The sequence below is a fragment of the Chinchilla lanigera genome, unplaced genomic scaffold (genome assembly GCF_000276665.1).
Source record: "Chinchilla lanigera isolate Chin_1 unplaced genomic scaffold, ChiLan1.0 scaffold00043, whole genome shotgun sequence".
NCBI lineage: Eukaryota > Metazoa > Chordata > Mammalia > Rodentia > Chinchillidae > Chinchilla > Chinchilla lanigera.
The window spans coordinates 9,078,282-9,096,975 of record NW_004955444.1 but is presented as its reverse complement, the minus strand read 5'-3'; the positions used below and the strand labels follow the sequence as shown (position 1 = coordinate 9,096,975).

At 38.3% G+C, this 18,694-nt stretch overlaps 1 protein-coding gene and 1 pseudogene across 1 annotated transcript in view; both read right to left on the bottom strand.

Moving 5' to 3' along the window:
* Positions 1–589: 589 nt before the first annotated feature.
* LOC102012373 lies at positions 590–2,885 on the bottom strand (annotated as a pseudogene).
* Positions 2,886–8,270: 5,385 nt separating this feature from the next.
* The window catches only part of Lactb2 (lactamase, beta 2), a 28,707-nt gene continuing 18,283 nt past the window's right edge, over positions 8,271–18,694 (bottom strand). Inside the window, exons 4-7 of the mRNA XM_005392104.2 lie at positions 15,823–16,001; positions 13,186–13,334; positions 9,549–9,630; positions 8,271–8,885 (exon numbers count right to left, since the gene is read on the bottom strand). Coding sequence (XP_005392161.1) covers positions 8,842–8,885; positions 9,549–9,630; positions 13,186–13,334; positions 15,823–16,001 — 454 coding nt within the window. The 3' untranslated portion in view covers positions 8,271–8,841. The remainder of the gene's footprint in view (positions 8,886–9,548; positions 9,631–13,185; positions 13,335–15,822; positions 16,002–18,694) is intronic.

The following is an 18,694-nucleotide window of genomic DNA, read 5'->3' as shown; positions in this document are numbered from 1 at the left end:
GAGTATTTGAAACAGTTTTTTTTTTTTTTTTGTTTTTCCTTAGTGTTTATAGAGTAGCCATCATTGTCCTGCAATAGGCAGAGCTATTATATGTAGGAAAAATGAGGAAGGGAACCACAGAGGGAAATATTATGGCTTGTGTCTAGATGTTCCCCCAAGCATCATGTGGTCATAGGTAGGACTTTACAGAAGTGGCTGGATCCAGGGGGTGTGATGCTGGTGATGCTGATGCCAAGGGTGTGTGATTACTACATTAGTGCACCGATTGGCTTGATGATTCTGGGTGTGGATAATGTGAAGGCCCACCCTGGTGTGAGTGCCATCTGCCCCAAGGGTGTGTAGTCTGGATGGAATATAATGGACAGAAAGAGGGCTGCTGTCATTACTTGCTGCTTTCTGCCTGCTATGAACATTTTATCCTCTCTCATTCCACTCTGCCTTGGAGCCAGCCAACCATGAACTTAAACCTTTATGAACTGTGAGCTACAATAAACCTTTCCTCCTTTAGCTTGAGTGGCAGGTGTTTTATCTCAGCACTGAGAAAAGGAACTAAACCAGGAGGGGAGTACAAGGGGAGGACCTCCGAGGCTTAGTCATTTTTCTTCTGGGATGTGTACCAGTTGTCTTCATGGATCTGCACCAAGAACTTTTAGGACTGCTGCTGTACTGAGATTTGTTGGCTCCAAACTGCACTCATGCTTTCCCCTGCACCAGTGTGGACTGAACCGCATGATCACAGACCCTATGGAGAAGGCACTGCTCCAACCTTGCTTGGTGAGAAGTTTCACGCAGACGGCACCTCCATCCAGAACACACCTCCAGAGAAGAGTGGAGACACAATCCTCACTAACAGTGGGGTCGAAGGGAAAGTTATTTTAAAGGAGACATTAAGTAGGATGAAGTCAGCTCCTTCCTTCTCTTTGAGGATCTGGAGATCATTGTGCAAAGTGCTGTTGCAGTCAATTTTGAGGAGTCTGACATTCATATAGATGGTCATTCATGAGTTTGACTGCACAGTTTCCACCTTTGAAGCTCTGTGATCTGTGTATGTCCCGGAGTCCTTCATCAGCCGGTCAGGGTCTTGCCTCTGGTTCCTTTTCCTTTTCTTGAGGAGGGCCAAGTTTTCTTTTCCGATACCATCATCTTCAGATCTCTTGCCCTCAGCTGGCTCTTTCTCTTTCATTTCACAAAGATCTGGGTCTTTCGTGTCCTCAAGCATCTCTTCATCTTCATCTTCTTTAGACCCTTCTTCGTGTGTGCACTCTCTGCTGGCCTGGGCTGTTCCAGCATCTCCACACTGGGATGCCAAGGAAGGTGGTAGAGTTTGCACAGGGTAGCACAATTCTCTTCAGATGCTGCATGAGCAGAGAATTCCTTTTCCCTATGGCCACCAGCCTCTCCAAGACAGCAGGTATGTTAGTGCCATCAGACGCCACCGGTGGAATTGGGGCACAGCAGGTAGCATTCTGTGATGTTGCAGTGGATGTGGATGTGATTGCCAGGCACTGACCCCCATGGGGGGGTCCTGCTCCAGCCATTAGGAACTCGCAGCTGAGCTTTTCTAGGCAGGCAGTGGCAATGTGGAAGCCTGGAAGATGGGCTCAGCAGCTTCAACTCTCGCCTCACACAGGGCCCTGCCCGGCACACCTGGTCCCCAGCTGGTGCCCCTGTGGCTGCTGCCTCTGTTCCGTGGGCTCCCCACCCACCCGGATTGCATCTGCACTCGCCCTGCTACGCTTTGAGTGTCTTGCGACCATACTCATAAGTGAAATATATCAGTCTTGCGTGTGTAAACATCAGATTGTCTCCCTACTATAAGAAGCTGAAAGCGTAAATAAGATCCAAAATGTACAACAGATACTGGGAAATGGGAAGAAACAGTTCAAAAGGAAAGAATAACTGGGATGGGGGAAAGGAGAAAAGAAGGGAAAAGAAAAAAATTACACACACACACACACACACACACCTATATATATTTATACATACATATACAAGATAGTTAAGATAGCTATATTACTAAGTTCTATTAGTTCATTGAAAAGAAAGGTTTATGCTTATATCATTTGATCAATTTTTAAACCTATTATCTTGTAATCTGAGCAACTACCTTGAAGATAACAATACGCAATGTACTAACCATTGTTACTCTTCTGTTATTTTGTTTTGAAATTTTGTATCATTTTTATTTTTTCTCTTTAAAATAAAAAAAGTAATTTAATCCCCATTGTGAGATACTGAGAGGACGGAAACGGCATCTCACTGTGGTGGGGCCTTTGGGAGGTAGCCTGGATTAGATAATGTCAGTTAGGGTTGCGGTCCATGGCTGAATCCTAGAGGCTTTATAGAAAGAGAGGGAGGGAGGGAGGAGTGGGGACAGAGGGAGAAAAGGAGAGGAGCGGGAGAGGGGGATGCAGAGGCAACAGACACACACGTGCCCTCCTGGTCCTTGTCCCATGTGAATCCCTGCACTGCGGAGCTTTGCCATCACCACATGTAGCCCCTAGAACAGTGCCTCTGCAACACTGAGCCAAAAGAAACCAGTTCTCTTTACTCTTTTGATCTGTGGATTTTGTTACTGGCAAAAGAAAACAGACTCATTCTTTTTTCTCTTCTTCCTTAGTGGCTCATTTTCCTAACTAAAATAGAGTACAGTATCACTAATTGATTTCCTTGTCCATAGCCTATCCTGTTTCCATTCGTCATGATAGCTGTAGTAATATTAGTCCAGTCAGTTCTTCATCTTAGGAAGAGGAATGATACCAGGACTCACTCACTGAACTGTTTTCAGCATAAGTGAGTAGTTTGTAGTGTTCAGCACCAGTGGAAACTGCTTGCATTTTGTTGCTGTTAACGATACATTCAGGTATTCCATTATGCCGATTCATTTTGACTTATACCAACTAAATGCTATAGTATCTTTGCTCCTTAGTAAAATCTTACTGTAACGTTATAAAATTCACATTCTTCATCTGGAAAGTTAAAACTTAATAGAATTGTCAAACCTTAAACAAGTTATTCTCCTGCGTTGTTTCCTCATTTGAAATTGGGATAACATTATGTTCTAGGTTGGTATGAGCTTAAAATTAATAATGCATAAAAAGTGCACAGATGACCACAAAGAAATATATACATTTTATTTGATCTCATTTGTGCTGTAAACTTTGTCGTAGAGCACATGGGCTGATGCAAACAGGAAGGACCACCACATAGTCACTGGCCATCATCCCAAGTCTTTCGTTCTACTAGGCACTCAGTCATATACTATTTTTTGGTGGCTACGAGATAGCTACTTACCATAGTTCTACCAGTCACAAACTCCTTGAGGTGTAAGTTCTAATTTTACAAGTGGTTTGGGAAAGCCTTTTGCATAGGATGATGCTCTGCATGTTTAATTCTCAGGAAAAGGTGATGTACTGGGTGCGTCCCTAGCACATGTAAGTGTTCAGCTGCCTTCTAAAGTATGCCCAGGAACTACTGCTGTCTCTAGCTTGTCCTGGCCTTCTCACCACCCAACCACTTACCACCGTTTTCCTGTCTTTTTAGAAGACAGTATTATCTTGAAAGCACAACAAATTCCAACTAACATCCTTCTTCTATTTGTGACAGCTGTACTATTTTATAAATCCACCCTCCTGTACATTTTCATAGCCCTTGGCCGTCATATCAAATATTCCATCCATTCTCACTTGCTCATGTTCATATGTCATTACATTGGTTTTTTATCCTTTCATCCAACTACCTCCTACTGTTACTCTACCTGCAGAACATTTTCACTGTTCTCCGGGACGCTTGTGAAGATTCCTGTTCTTGTTTGCCCAATACCCCTTTCCAACACCGTCTTACACTACCCTTATCTACAGGGTAAAGCATAAAACCAGGACGGGCCAAAATAACTATCCAGTAATATAATTTATCCTTATTTTAAATGAGAACCAAGAGGCTCAATGAAATCACCCATTTAAGGTTTGGCAATACTGTACCTGTTTTAAATTTTAACTCTCAGGGTGAAGAATGTGAATTTTATTTCATAAAATTATGTAAAAGTTTACTAAAAAGCCTATGTTGTAGCCAGGTATAGTGGCGCATGGCTATAATTTCCGTACTCAGAAGCCTGGGTCAGGAGGATCACAAGTTTGGGGCTAGCCTACGCAAGTTAGCAGGACCGTCTCAAAATAAAATTTAAATTGATAAAAAAAAGTGGTAAATATGGTATTTTGTGACACTTAACGGGTGTAAGTCAAAGTGCAATAGTCAAAAGGAAATATGTGAATGTAGTGTTAGCAACAGCAAAAACCAAGCAACTAATATTTGTTGGGCACGAACCTTACAATAAACACTACAGACTACTCAATACTGACAGCAACTCACTGAGGTAGATACTGGTATCATTTTTTCACAGATAAGGTGCTGACTCAACAGATGCTGCTGCTAAACTTTTACCACCTTCATCACAGTGAATGGAAACAGGAATAGGCTGCATAGAAGGAAATCACTTCTCTCCCTTATCCTCAGGGAATATACTAGACTCCCAGCGGATGCCTGAAACCACAAACAGAAACAAACATTACAATTTAATGCCTTTTCTATCTTAACTAAGCACTTAGTACACTTACACATTATAACCATAATTTTTACCATTTGAAATAATGACAGCAACACTAGCAAGAATTTATTTTTCCTTCTTGACAGTGTCAGACAGAAGCATGTTATAGTTTCTCTGCCATATCCAAATTGCCAGTGATACTACTTAATACATGTTGGGGCCTTTAGAAATTCAAATAAGGGTTACTTGACCACAGTTACTGTCTGTAATAGAGAAGATTAAGTCATTGATGGGCAGGTAGCATACAAAGCATGGAAATACTGGACAAAGAGGCGATTCACGTCCAGGGTGAGATAGCAGGGAATACCAAAGATTAGATAACACTACTCAGAATGGTATGCCACCTAAAACTTATGAATGGTCAATTTCTGGAATGTTTTTATTCAACATTTTCAGACAATGGTTGACTGGGAAGTGAAAACGCAGGAACAAAATCAAACCTAAGCGGGTGAGTACTGCAGTAGGAGTTTATTATAATTAGGAAATGAGCACTAGGCTAGGAAAGATAAGAGAAGGAAATCTTTAAGGTTAAGACCAACACTAGGCTTGGTCACAATGCAGGAGGCTTCTTGAATTTCTTAGGCAGTTTTTCTGGGATCCTCAGCCTACCTTCTAAGTATAGTTCCAAATCATAGCGTAAATGTTACCCACCAAGTATCTAAAGATACCAATGCATTTTTCTTATGCATTATCATCTTTCCTTAAAGGTTATTTTACACATTCCTATCTGCTAATATTTAAATTTGTTTGAGATACTGGTTGCGAATTGTATACGTGTGCAAGCATAATTTATCAGCTGGTAAGCTTTCCTGTATGCAGATGTGGCTATTCTGTTGGAGAAGCCACGTATATTATTTCATGTGATTACTGGCCATTTGCCTGTCTTCTCTGGAGAAATGTCTAAATTCTTTGCCCATCTGTGAATTGTTTTTGAAAAACTTTATAGTTATTTTGTAATATGGAATAGTTCTGGGTATACAACAGACATGTGAATGAGAGTATTGAAGTGGTACAAAGATGCTAGGAACCTTGGGAAAAAGGGTCAGGAGATAAGAAGAAGGGGAGGAGATGGAGGAACACAATAAAGACGTGTCAAAGACAAGAAATTCTTTCCTTTAGGGAAAAATAAGGAAAGCATACTCTCAGATTCTGAGTTTATTCTAGTTTTCAAATGTGGCAACCTTATAAGGTTAAATAAACACCACAGAGCTAGACTCGCAACATAACCATTATTTTAGAATGCTACTTAAATTTTAGAAAGCCCTACCTTATGACCTTCTAATTTAAAAGACTTTTTGGTATATAATTCATATATAAGCTGATGATTATATGGTAACATCTAAACTTGGAAAGTATGTTGAGTGCAATAATGGATTACACAAATAATTATTTATCATATAATACTTTTAATTAAGCATTTAATATTTTTCATTTATCAACAATTGATATACAGAAATCATTGATATCTTTATAAAATGTGTACGATATGGTAAAATAGAACCAATTCTTAATCATAATTGACAAAAACATGAAAACAAAGCTTTATTCACAGATACAGAGGGTGGAAGAAAATAAAACTATTTACTGATGATTAATAATAACTACAGTACTCTCCAAGAGTTATTACCTGGTGTAAGTTGCACAAATTTTATTATTTTTAAAGTAACCATTTTACTTTATCCATATAAAATCAATAGACTTCTAGATTCTGAATTTTTTGTAAAATGTTGTAAGACCAAGTATAGATAACCTGTACTGTAAGTATGTCATATAATTTATTTATTTCAAACTATGACATGGTTTTGAAGCAGAGTGGATCCTTAAGTTACGACCAGCCTCACATATGAACAACTTGAGCTATGACTGGAATTTTAAGTTTAACTTATGACCAGAGTCTTGAGTTACAACCCAAATACCAGCACTGTGCAGTTGTAAACGAAGACTCATGATGCCGGAAAAGCATATGTAAGCATCAGTCTTAGCCCACACGTGCGTGTTTGTGGATGTGACTTCAGTCAGTGCTTCGTATAACTGCTATGATCAGTGCTATAAGGATGGAAGGGAAGGTAAAGAAAGCAATCACCATTGAAAAGAAGGAAATTGTGGAGAAATATGAGAGTAGTGTTGGTGTGACTGATTTTGCTAATGTATACAGCATGTTGAAACCCACCACCTTGACAATTTCGCAGAGAAAAGCTTTGTATAACAAAGCTATTGTTGCTGAAGTTGTTACTCAAATTAGTAAGTGTTGATCAACAGTGTTCGAAAAGGTAGAAAGGCTATTATTAAATGTGTGGATAAATGAAAGGCAGGTGGCAGGTTATAGCCTATCTGAGTCTATAATTTGTGAAAAAGCTAGGGCTATAAATGCAGGTCTTATAAAGGATAATCCATCAACAAGTGATAATGGTGAAACATTTCATGCAGTAAGGAGTAGTTTCACAATTTTAAAGCAAGAACGGGTTCACAGCCTAACTAGGCATGGTGAAGCAGCCAGTGCCGACAAAGGTGCTGCTGAAAATTACATACACCACTTTGAAACAATGACACAGAGACATGGCTTTTGCTCTCAAGTTTTCAACTGAGATGAAAGTGGCCTTTTCTGGAAGAAAATGCCCTGGAGAACATACATTACACAGGAAAAGAAGAAAATGCCAGGCCACAAGCCTATGAAGGCTAGGCTAACCTTATAGTTATGTGCCTATGCGAGTGGGGCCCTCAAGATAAAGCCTCTCTTGGTTTACCACTGAGACCGCCAGAGTATTCAGAAAACATAGTCATGAAGAACAGGCTAGGGGTCATGTGGAGACCGAACACAAAAGCCTGGGTAACAAGAGTACTTTTTTTTTGAATGGATCAAAAGACTTTTGTCCTACCGTTAGGAAATACCTAGAGGACAAAGGTTTACCACTCAAGTCTCCTCATCATGGACAGTGTTGGTGCTCACCCACGAGATCTGGAAGAACTGGCTGAAGAATTCCCATGGCTCTCAGTTTTGAGTTCCTCCCACCCAGCAGAACTCCTGTACTGCAGCCTATGGGCAAGCAGGCCATAGCTGACTTTAAGAAGCTACAGCCCAAGGAACTGTTCCTGAAGTGGCTGCACATGTGTCTCAGATGCAGATCTAATGCTTAAAGAGTTCTGGAAGGAACACTACGACATCTTTTCCTGGGTGGCATTAATTGAGAAATCCTGGGCCAATGTCTCTCTAAGGACACTGAGATCTGCCTGGAAGAAAGTGTGGCCTAAAATTATACGGGAGAGGGACTTTGAAGGCTGTGCAGAGGAACCTGTGGTTGATGACACTGTCACTATGGCAGAGTCCACAGGCTTACAGGTAGGCGGGGGTGATGTGGAGGAACCTGGGGAGGAGCACGCAGAGGAACAGTCTACAGAGGAACTTTAGTACCTTCTGGCTGAGCAACGAAGAATGGCAGCTGAGGAGCTTTCTGAAGAGGAGGGGAAGTATCAACAATCAGTGCAGCAAAGTTCTTGTGAAATAAAGGAAATCTTGAAAAAATGGGCAGAGCTACAAACATTTGTAGAGTAGATGCACCCAGACAGAGAAAAAGCCAATCGTTGCATTCACTTGCTTAATGACAATGTCGTGTCATACTACAGAACAGTGTTAGAGAAAAGACAGAAAGAGACTTTAGACCAGTTTTTCGTTCTGAAGTGGATGAGACTTAGTGAGCCAGAAGCAGGTCCTAGTGGGCTACAGATTCTCCTAAGGACAGAAAGGACAGCAGAGAGCCAGATTCCTGATGTTCTTATGGAAGGGGACTCTCCTTCCAAACAGTAACCACCTTCCATTTCATCCTTCTTGCAAGCCAAAGATGTCAACTTGAATGGTGAGTACATTATAAAAGTGTTGCTTCTGGTAAACTAGGCATATTTTATAACTTTTTGACGAATACGCTAGGAAAATTATTGGTGTTCTGGTAAATTATGCATATTATACAACCTTTTAATTATGAAAACGTTAGTTAAGGGGTACTTTGAGAGATTCAGGACACATTTTGGGTATTTTCATTATTTCTTATGGAAAAAACAGTCTTGACTCACAACAACTTGAGTTCTGCTCTTGAGAACATTGTGTTTGTTAAGTCAAGGGTCCACTTGTGTATCTAGGGTTAGCTGTGAAGTCCTACATCTTGTAGTATCTGTGAATAGTCCACAGCTAAGAAAGCACAGCATCCTTAAAGACAAAGGCAAACAAAGCTTTCATTAAGCTGAACCTAAAGTACAGCTCTCCATTTCTTGTCAGGGTCCGTGTTGCTAACTGTGGAAAGAAAATCAGCATTTAGTAAAAGGTAAGTAAATTTACTGGATTTTAAGTCATCTTGTGGCTAGAAAAATCACTCATTCTTAAAATATTTTCATTATAATGTTGCATAAATAATTTTGTTAATAGTTTTTTTGTGTCTATGTAAACATACTGGTGAAGTTTCTACACAAAATTTAAGCTTTAAGAACATTTTAATTTTAAGGATCAAACTTCTATGAGTATAAACTACTAATTTGACAAATTAACACTAGTAAATATTACAGAACTACTGCTTTAGTATTTTTGAGTATACCATAGTTTATACTGTCTAAAGCCTCTGCCTATTCCTAACCTTTAACATGTGGAATTTTTCCTGGTGGGTCTCGGGGTCTGGGAGAACAGAAGCTAATCTTCCTGATGCATTCCTTTGAGTATCATTCTGCTGGGTGAGAATAATGAGTGACTGGAATCCTATGAGAAAAATCCTGTGAGAGTTTATAGTTCCAATTTGTGGTCCACTGGCCTTGTATGGCCAACCTTCCTACTGCCTGTCTCTCCAACTTAATGTGATATTCAAGGACAAACTCTGATGGGTTTTGGTTTTCTTAATGGAAAACTCATGCATCCTCTATTTTACATGCTGGTAGTAAACAAATTAAAATTTGGAAGTATACTTACATATTTTTCCTTCTTTTTCTAATTTTTTCAAGTGAAGCACAAGATTACGTTCAGCCATTTTATGTAAATTCTCAGGAACATTCTAAAAGAAAAGAAAGGTGAAAGGAAAAAATATTTCTTTTTAAAAAAGAGCTTAATTTTTGGAAACCTTTAAAGGAAAACAAAATACAACAAAGAAGAAAAGTGTAACTTAAACACATTTTAACATAGTAACAACCTAAAACAAACCCCTTACTTGTAAATGTCCTGCTGTAGGACACTGTACGGCTAAACATTCTTCTAGATAAAGTAGAGTAAGTTCCATAACAATAGCAGGGTTTTCAGTGCTTGACACAGTGGTACACAGCAGTAACTGTTAATATTTCATAAATGAGTAACATGTAATTATTCTTAGTTTTTGAACAGAGAGCTATCCTGGTTTACTTACTAGGTTATATGATAATACTTTTTTTATTTTGAGACAGGGTCTCTCTATGTGGTCTAGGCTGGCCTTAAACTCCTGGTGATCTTTCTGCCTCAGTCTCTCGAGTGCTGGGATTACAGGCATGTGCCACCATGCCCTGCTCATGATCTCTTTATACCTTATGATTCACAATTTTCCTTCAGGTTTGCTAAAATAGGGTAATACTGCTAACTGTTATCTGAGAGGAAAACAAAGTAAATATTCCTTTTATTCTTTGAGTAAGGATTACAGCTCTAAAACCAAGCTCCTTGCCTAAATGCACTGTCTCCATTTCTCGACTGAAATATATTGCCAAGATCACCAAATTACTTCAGTTAAATTTCAATGGATTCTTCTCAGTCCCATTGCACCTGAAATCCACTGGGTAGCTTATCCCTTTTGAAGGTCACTTTTCCCTTGTGTACCCCACTCTTCTTGTCATTGGTCTTCTTCTTGAGCCTTCTTCCTTATACTTCTCTTACACACTGATGTTCACAAAGCTGTATCACGGGTCCTCTTTTCACTAGGTAACTCACTATGGCAGAGACACTGACGTCCAAATCTGAATTTACAGGTTTGAGATTTTCTAGATTTCATTGTGTGACTTCCTTAGGAGGCTTAAATCACCATTCCTGAATTATTGGCTAAAGCCCACAACTTTAGCTGGCAGCAAAGACTTTCTGTGATCTGACCATGCCTCCTTTCCAGGGCTCCCCTTCTGTCCATCCACATATACAATCTGTGCTGCAGCCGCACGTGGTTTCTTTGAGTTTCTACACATGCAGTGCTCTTTCACGGTACCACTCTTAGTGTTTGAACACATCTACTCCGCTGCCTGGAATAACTCCCTTTCTTCTTACTCTGACCTAGAAAATGCCTGCTCTTTCTTCAAGGTTCAATTCAGTGAGTAAATTTCTGAAGGCTTTTTGTACCTTATTCCCCGCACCTTTGCTATGTAGAACTCACTTTTATTTCTGTGCTTTGATAAACTGGGTATAGGACTTGGAGGAAGTTTGGCAGAGATCCCCTCTGCCAAGATCTGAATATTTAAAATGCTCCAAAATCTGAAACCTTTTGCAGATGCTGAAATGATTTCAGATTTTGGACCAGTTCAGATTTCAGAACACAGTGGATTAGGGTTGCTTAACCTGTATAAACCGTTTAGGATAGTACCTGACATATATACATGTGTGCAATAAATGGACATTATCAACATAGAGCCTATATTGTAAGTAGCTGTTAAACATGTCTGTCTTCATTAAACTATGAATCCTTTAGGGGCAGAGCTCTGTAGTCACTTCTGTATCTCTGCATATCAAAATAGTCAATAAATTATCAATGAATAAATAACTCTAGAATATCTACTGCCATCTGGTATGCATCAGGTCTTTTGCACACTTCTGAACATACACTGAATACCTCTGAATGCAGATTTAGTATTTGTCTGGACATGGGCATGTTACTTGATGGTTCATCTGTGAGGGTTATGAGAATTTTACTGTCTGTACACAGATTAGAAAAAAAACCTTGACGTACGAATGCTCTAGTATTATGAGTTATTTCATGCAATTTAAATATTTACATTACTTTTTCTTTCTTTTTTTGGTGTTTCTTACTTTAAAGAGAAAGAAAGAATAACATAGACAAAAACAAAAATAATAAAAATGAAACAGGGTTTCCAAACAAAACGATAGGAATTAACAGTGGTTGTTAATATTGCATATTGTTATCTTCAGTGAAGTTGCTCAGATTACCAGATATAAGAATGCAAGAGTTCCCCAATGGTTGTTATGTTGCATATTATTGTCTTCAAATTAGTTGTCTGGAATAGCAGATATAAGCATGCAAAATTAGTAAAAAAAAAATATAAGCACTGACTGTTCCTTTTTTGTCTTTTTGAGACAAGGTTTCACTATGCAGTTGAGGCTGGCCTTAAGCTCACTTTGTGGTCCAGGCTGGTCTTGAACTCACAATGATCCTTCTGCCTCTGCCTCCCAAGTGCTGGGATTACAGGCGTGCACCACCACACCCAGCTAACTGTTCCTTTCAATGAACCAATAGACATGAGCAGTACAATTATATCAGCTATCCATATATCTATAAATCTGTATCTATTTTTCCCCCCTTCCTTCTTTTTGGTGTTTTGAGTCAGGGTCTCACTATGTAGTTCAGGCTGGCCTTGAATTCACTGTGTAGCACAGACTAGTTCTGAACTTGCACTTCCAGCAACCCTCCTCCCTCAGCCTCTTGAGTGGTAGGATTACAGGCATGTGCCACCACACCCGGCTACGTTACTTTTTTGCTAATAATTTTTTTTTTGTGGTGTTGTGGATGGAACCAAGGGCCCTGAGTATGGTAGACAAATGTTTGCTCTACCACTGAGCTGCTTCTCTAGCCCCAAATAATGACATTTTTAATCTTTAGATGTTTTAGCCATTTGTCCCTTTCTTTTTAACTGTTCTTAATGACTAAGGCCTATGGGAAATTAAAGTACTTTATGGACTGTGGCTCCATATAACCTTTCTCAACTTATCTTTAGTAGCAATCTCATGTAATTTATAGCTATACAAGTTGCAGTGTGAGACTTTTTAAACTCACGAAATTTTATTACGAAGTCTAAATTCTTAACTATGAATTTATTCCTAACAATACAGCACATACTTATAAACATTTACTGAAAAACTGAGGACCACTGAGTGCCACACTATGCTACTGCACTGTAATACGCTCAAAGGCTACACCCAGAGGCGTGGGGCTCTCTCATATTTGAAATCACTCATGTTCTTTGATGGGTATTTTCTCCCTTTTAGACAATGTTACAATTTCTCATTGCCGTTAACTCAAGTCAACACCAGGTCTCACTTTCTGCAGGCTAGGACACCACATACTCAAGATGCTTGAATAACATATGTCGTTATAAAACTGTGGGCAGCAGCTTCTCCTGCAGAGTGAAGTACTTAAAAGCTGAAGAAAGCCTCAGGATGGCTATTTCTGTTCTCTATGGACAGTACTTTTTTTAACTTTAGTATCACAGAAGAGGAAGCTGCTGGTCTCAATTCTAGAAAAATGGCACGAGATAGAAAATGCTGACAGACATGTTCTGATCTGGAATGAGGTATAATTACAGTATACGGAGTAAAACTATTTATTCTAATAAGTTTGTTGCTATGCACCAGTAAGATAAGTCAAAATTACCTTGTAAAGAATTTTTACCAGTTCCGTTTTTGTAAATGATTTTTCAAAATTGTCACGAATGACTGTAAGAATTTGTTCTTCTCGGTAATTTCTGTGAGAAATATACTGCTGAATTGCAGCTTCTGCATTTTGGATTACTGGGCCATGACCTGAATTGAAATAATTATACAAATTTTTCATCCAGATAAAATAATTAAGTACAAAGTTAATTCACTCTATTTAAAAATAATTTATATGCTGCATTAAAAAAGCACACTAAATACACAAATATGTATTATTTGGAAAGCTTTACTGGTCTACGATTTAAAACCAAAAATGCCAAAAACCTATACAATGTATAGTTCTCTGGTTTTGGTTAATGCCAAAAACCTTAGAGAACTATACAAAATAAAATCTATACAAAATACTATTGTGTTGCTGGTCCTGGTGGTGCACGCCTGTAATCCCAGCACTCAGGAGGCTGAGGTAGGAGGATCGCTGCAAGTTGCAGGCCAGCCTGGGCTATACAGTGAGTTCAAGGCCAGCCTGAACTACATAGGGAGACCCTGTCTCAGAAAAATAACAAACAAATAAACCAACTATTGTGTATACTAAAATACAGATTTTAATAATAGCGATAAAATCAGCGATCACAAGAGTAATAGGTAATATTTACACAGTACTATATGACAAGCACGGTTCTTCATGCTTAATGTACATTGTTTCTTCAAGGATCCTGTGGGATAGGTACTACTGTTATTCTTTTTTTTTATAGCAGATACTGAGGCACAGAGAGAGCAGATGACCTACCCAGAGGGGGTGAAGCTGTGATTCTGACTAAGCACTTCTTCTCTTTCTTTTGTGTAACTGGGGATGGAACTCAGGGGTACTTTACTACTGAGCTACATTCTAAGCCTTTTTATTTTTCGAGACAAGATTTTGAAAAGGTGCCCAGGCTGGCGTTGAATTTGAGATACTGCTGTCACAGCCTCCTAAGCAGCTGGAATTATAGGTGTATGCCACCATATCCAGCCTGACGTGGCTGTTTTAAACCAGTCTGAGCTCTTAACCATTATGGTAAACTTACTGAAAAGGGGGAAAGCAAAAATTAGTGTCATGCAGATGACCAAAGTTATTAGAAATTCACAAGATCCATAGTATAACTTTAAGAGTTTATGTCTAGGCTATTAATTTACAAATGTGACAACTCAGATTAAGTTATAATGAAATTTACTTTACTCTTTAAAACAATGTAAATTAAAACATTCCACAAATTGGCAAGAAGAATGTTTCACTTGAAAATATAATATCCAGAAGCAGGCTAACGTATCACATAAAGAATTCTGGAATTTAGACTATCATTTATTAGCTGTGTGCGCATAAGGAAGTGTCTGAGTCTCTCTGAGCCTGTATCGTCAACAGTGTAATGAGGACACCACTACCTACCTCAAAGGGTTTTTGTGAGGATGACAGATATAAAGACCCCTGCACAGAACATGATGACAGCAGGTTTTAAAATATGGTAGTGATGCTTACAGAAGATAATTTACATTTAATAGCTGCTGTGCTAATAAGCGAGTTCACTGGCTTCACTAAAGCAAACACTCTAAGCACCTTCTGCAGGCAGCCTCTCATTAACCACTGCACTTCTACTCTCTTCTATTTAAAAAGAGCTATCAGCTTTTTATGTCATAACTATCTAAATGCCCAGCTCCACTATTCGCTCAGCAGTAGGTAAGCATGCTGAAGACACTGTTTTAACAGATCTTTCTATGGTTGCTCGTTTAGGGGCAAATTAATTTATGTATGTTTGTATTTATTTGGTTATAGGGTCATGCTATGTGGTTCATATCAGCTTTGAATTTACTGTGTAGCCCAGTCTAGCCTTGAACTCATGGCAATCCTCCTGCCACAGCCTCCTGAATGCTGGAATTACAGGTGTGCACCACTATGCCCAGCCTGGACCAAATTTAGAAGGACTCAGAAAATCAAGTAACCTAGTCCCCTTTTCTGTCTGGGCCTTCTTGTTGGGTCCTGTGTCTTAGTTTTTAATATGGAGTGGAGATTCATTCTGTACAGCAGCACAATCTGAAATACAAGTTTCTTTCTCTGGAGAATGGAATAAAAATAACATTTTATTGTTGTTATGGAAACTTGATATTTCAATATTATGAGTTAAGAAACCAAAATTCAGATGTCAAATGTTGCCCATGGTTACAGAGAGCTAAAATGTGGTACTAACAGAAAGCAAGTTAACAAAAATAACAGTAGCTTATGGAATGAAAACATTTTCCTGTTCTGAGGTATACTTATTTCCTTTGTTTAACAGGTCTATCAACAGCTGTGTAGATACTGAAAAATAACTGTTATCTTTATAAAAGGTTATTTTCTAAAAATTTTATCCACTGTTTTTTAAAAAAACTTGTCTTACTATGTTTTGCAGTGTACAATGATTACATTCACTGTATAAAGGGTTATTAATATAATTCGCAGCTTTCTCTTTAAATTTAACCATATAGCTAGACAAGACTTCTGGGTGTTAATTTACAACAATTTATACATATTTCTTCAAGGCTGAATATATACACAGAGCCAAGCCGAAATGAACTTCCTCATCATCTGACAAGAATGGGTTGCTAGAATAAAAAAATTGCCCACCTGGATATATAATATCAGCTTTGACTTTCAGTAAAAGGTTTAGGGAGTTCATATAATCATAGAGGTCTTCAAATATTGTTGTCCCTTCCCCTAGGATGCAATCCCCAGAAAAAATGGCATTTTCTTCTTCTAAGTGTAGAGCCATATGATCATCAGTGTGGCCAGGTGTGTATATAACTCTGATTGGAAAAAGAAATAAGGAAAAAACAAGTATGAACTCTTAGGCATACAAGAAGTGTTGAGAAGTAAAATTTTCACTGTTTGTTTTTGGACAAGATACAAATAAATGATGCCAATAAGTTAAAAAAGCTCTTGTTTTTCTTGTGCCCATGAAAATGGTAATTCTCCCTTCTAGCTAAATCACATCTCACTGCCAAGTACAATTGCAATACCTTTCTAACTTTTTCTTGTAAATAACAAGCACAGATTAAAAAAAAAATTGGAAAACAAAAAAGTTCCTAAAGGAGATAAAAATCAGCAATCATTTCCATTAGAGACAATACTTTTGTTGTTTAAGAACATATTTCTTATAATTTTCTATGCATACATTTGAAAATAAAATTATATTACTTTAACACGTGACTTTTTACTTGTATTTTCTTACATCATTAAATACTTTTCAAAGTGCATAAGTGCTTTGCATAGTAGCTGGCACAAAGTTACAAGCATAGAAAGGATCAACACTCTATTTTAGTAGCTAAACAAGGTAAAGGCTGGGGTGTAGCTCAGTGGGAGTGCACTTGCCCAGTGTGGACCTGGCCATCGGTTTGGTCTCTAGGACTGAGACAAAACAAAAAAGAACAAAGCAGTTTTGAAACTCAGTTTCACCCCTATATAAGATACTTAGTATGTTTTTATTTCTTCTTTTCCAATTTGTTTTTGTTGATAAAATTGATTATAATAAATATTTGCAAAGCATAGTAAAACTGATTATCATACTTTCAAAGAATGATAAATATTTTAAGAATTCTTATTTACATTGTTTTATAACTCTATCAACAATAAGGCAATTAAAGAGTAATCCTAAATAATTTTTCTGCAAAGTACCCGTTGGTGTCTCAGCTACATAAAGACCTAATTTTCTGTATTGGTCATTTTTTTTCCTCTATATTACTCTTGTACTTTGATAATTCTATTATATAGGTTTCACATTGTTGTCTGTTTACCATTTGACCTCACAGGCTGAGTTCCCACAGGGCAATTTTCTACTGTCAGTGCTCAGCATACACTGACTTCTATATGTCAGGCACTGTCTTTGGGGATTTACAGGTATTACATACTTAAACTTTACACTACTTTGGGTTGGGTGCTAACCTCTCAACTTACATTTTAGGTACATGAAACATAGGAGATAACAATAAGTATGATAATATGGTTTAAATTGCATTTTATTTAGTTTAAGAAGTTAATTATCTTTCTGTTATAGACAGTATTGAGTTTTATGTGCTCGCAGTATTTTTAATAAAATTCATAATAACAGACTATTTTGAGAGATAGGGTGAATATAATTGCATATTTGTATTTAATATTTAGGAATTGAATATACATTTTTGGTGAAAGACAGTAGAGTGACACATCTATTTCTTTTTTCTCCTACCACACCAATAAAATGACCATACAGGGATCTTTATTTTAAGCAGCATAAATCCATACACATGAGAAAGAACAGGAGAGGAGCCTGTATGAAAAATCTGGAAGCTATAAAGAAAGAGGGAGGCCAGTGACTGAACAGCCACGAGACCACTGAAGCCTGAGAGGCACAAGGGAAAGCTGAAAGCCAGTGGGATTTACACTGTACAATCTCCTGAAGTCTGGGCATTTGGGCATAACAATCTGGAATGGAGGATGAGGCAGGGGAAGAGGGGCTAAAGTAAGAACGAGTAACTGAAAATCTGCTTAACAAATAGATTTGAGGACTAGGGGTATAAATCAATAGCAGAGCATGTGCGTAACATGTGCAAGGTCCTGGTTCAATCCTCAGAACCGAACCAAACTAAACCAACAACAAAACCCCTAAATGTTCCAGTCTCCAGATTTCCTTCCTATCTCGAGCAGTCTGAGAAGTATCCTAATGCTATTAAAGAGAAAGACTGGAGAGTGAATCTTTAAAAAGAGGGTAAAATGCAGGCACAGATGAGGGAGTGATAATATATTAAAAAATTAGTTAAATATAAGTAGATTCCCAAACTGCCTTGTAACATTCAGTTTCTATGATGCTGGCAGCCAGGCCTTTATTCAACATGAAGACTAGGAGAGTTTTTTTCAAAGTTATTTCACCAGCTGAGGAAGACTCTAAAGTATTAATGTTGGAAGTTCCCAACTAAACAGTACATCTAGATTAGCACACTTGTGGCTTGTGAGGGCTCACAAACTACAAAAGCCCCTCCCTCTCACATTCTCAGAGCTCCCCAATAGCTATAGCACTAGTCACCCTACTGTCGGTAGCATACCAGAACTTGTTACTTTCATCTAATGGTAACTTAGTGCCCAGCCAGCAAACCTTGTATCAAATTAGATTTTAAAAAGACATATTTAGACATGGAAGGTCTCAGAAATGAACACTTTTTTGGGAAGCTTTTGGAGATGGATTTCCAACGAGAGAGGGTACACAGAAGTTATGAATTACGGGGCTGGGGATTTAGCTCAGTGGTACAGCGCCTGCCTGGCAAGCACAAGGTCATGAGTTCGATTCCTGGTACCGGAGAAAAACCAAAATTAAAAAAAAAAAACTATTAAAAAAGAAGTTATGAATTACAGGAAATAGGACAAGGGAACAGGAGACAGGCAAAGGGAGGCCCCCGATGACAATGATGGGAACTTGAAGACAGCAGTAGGACTACTGGAGGAAAACCAGTCCAGACTGGACACAGCA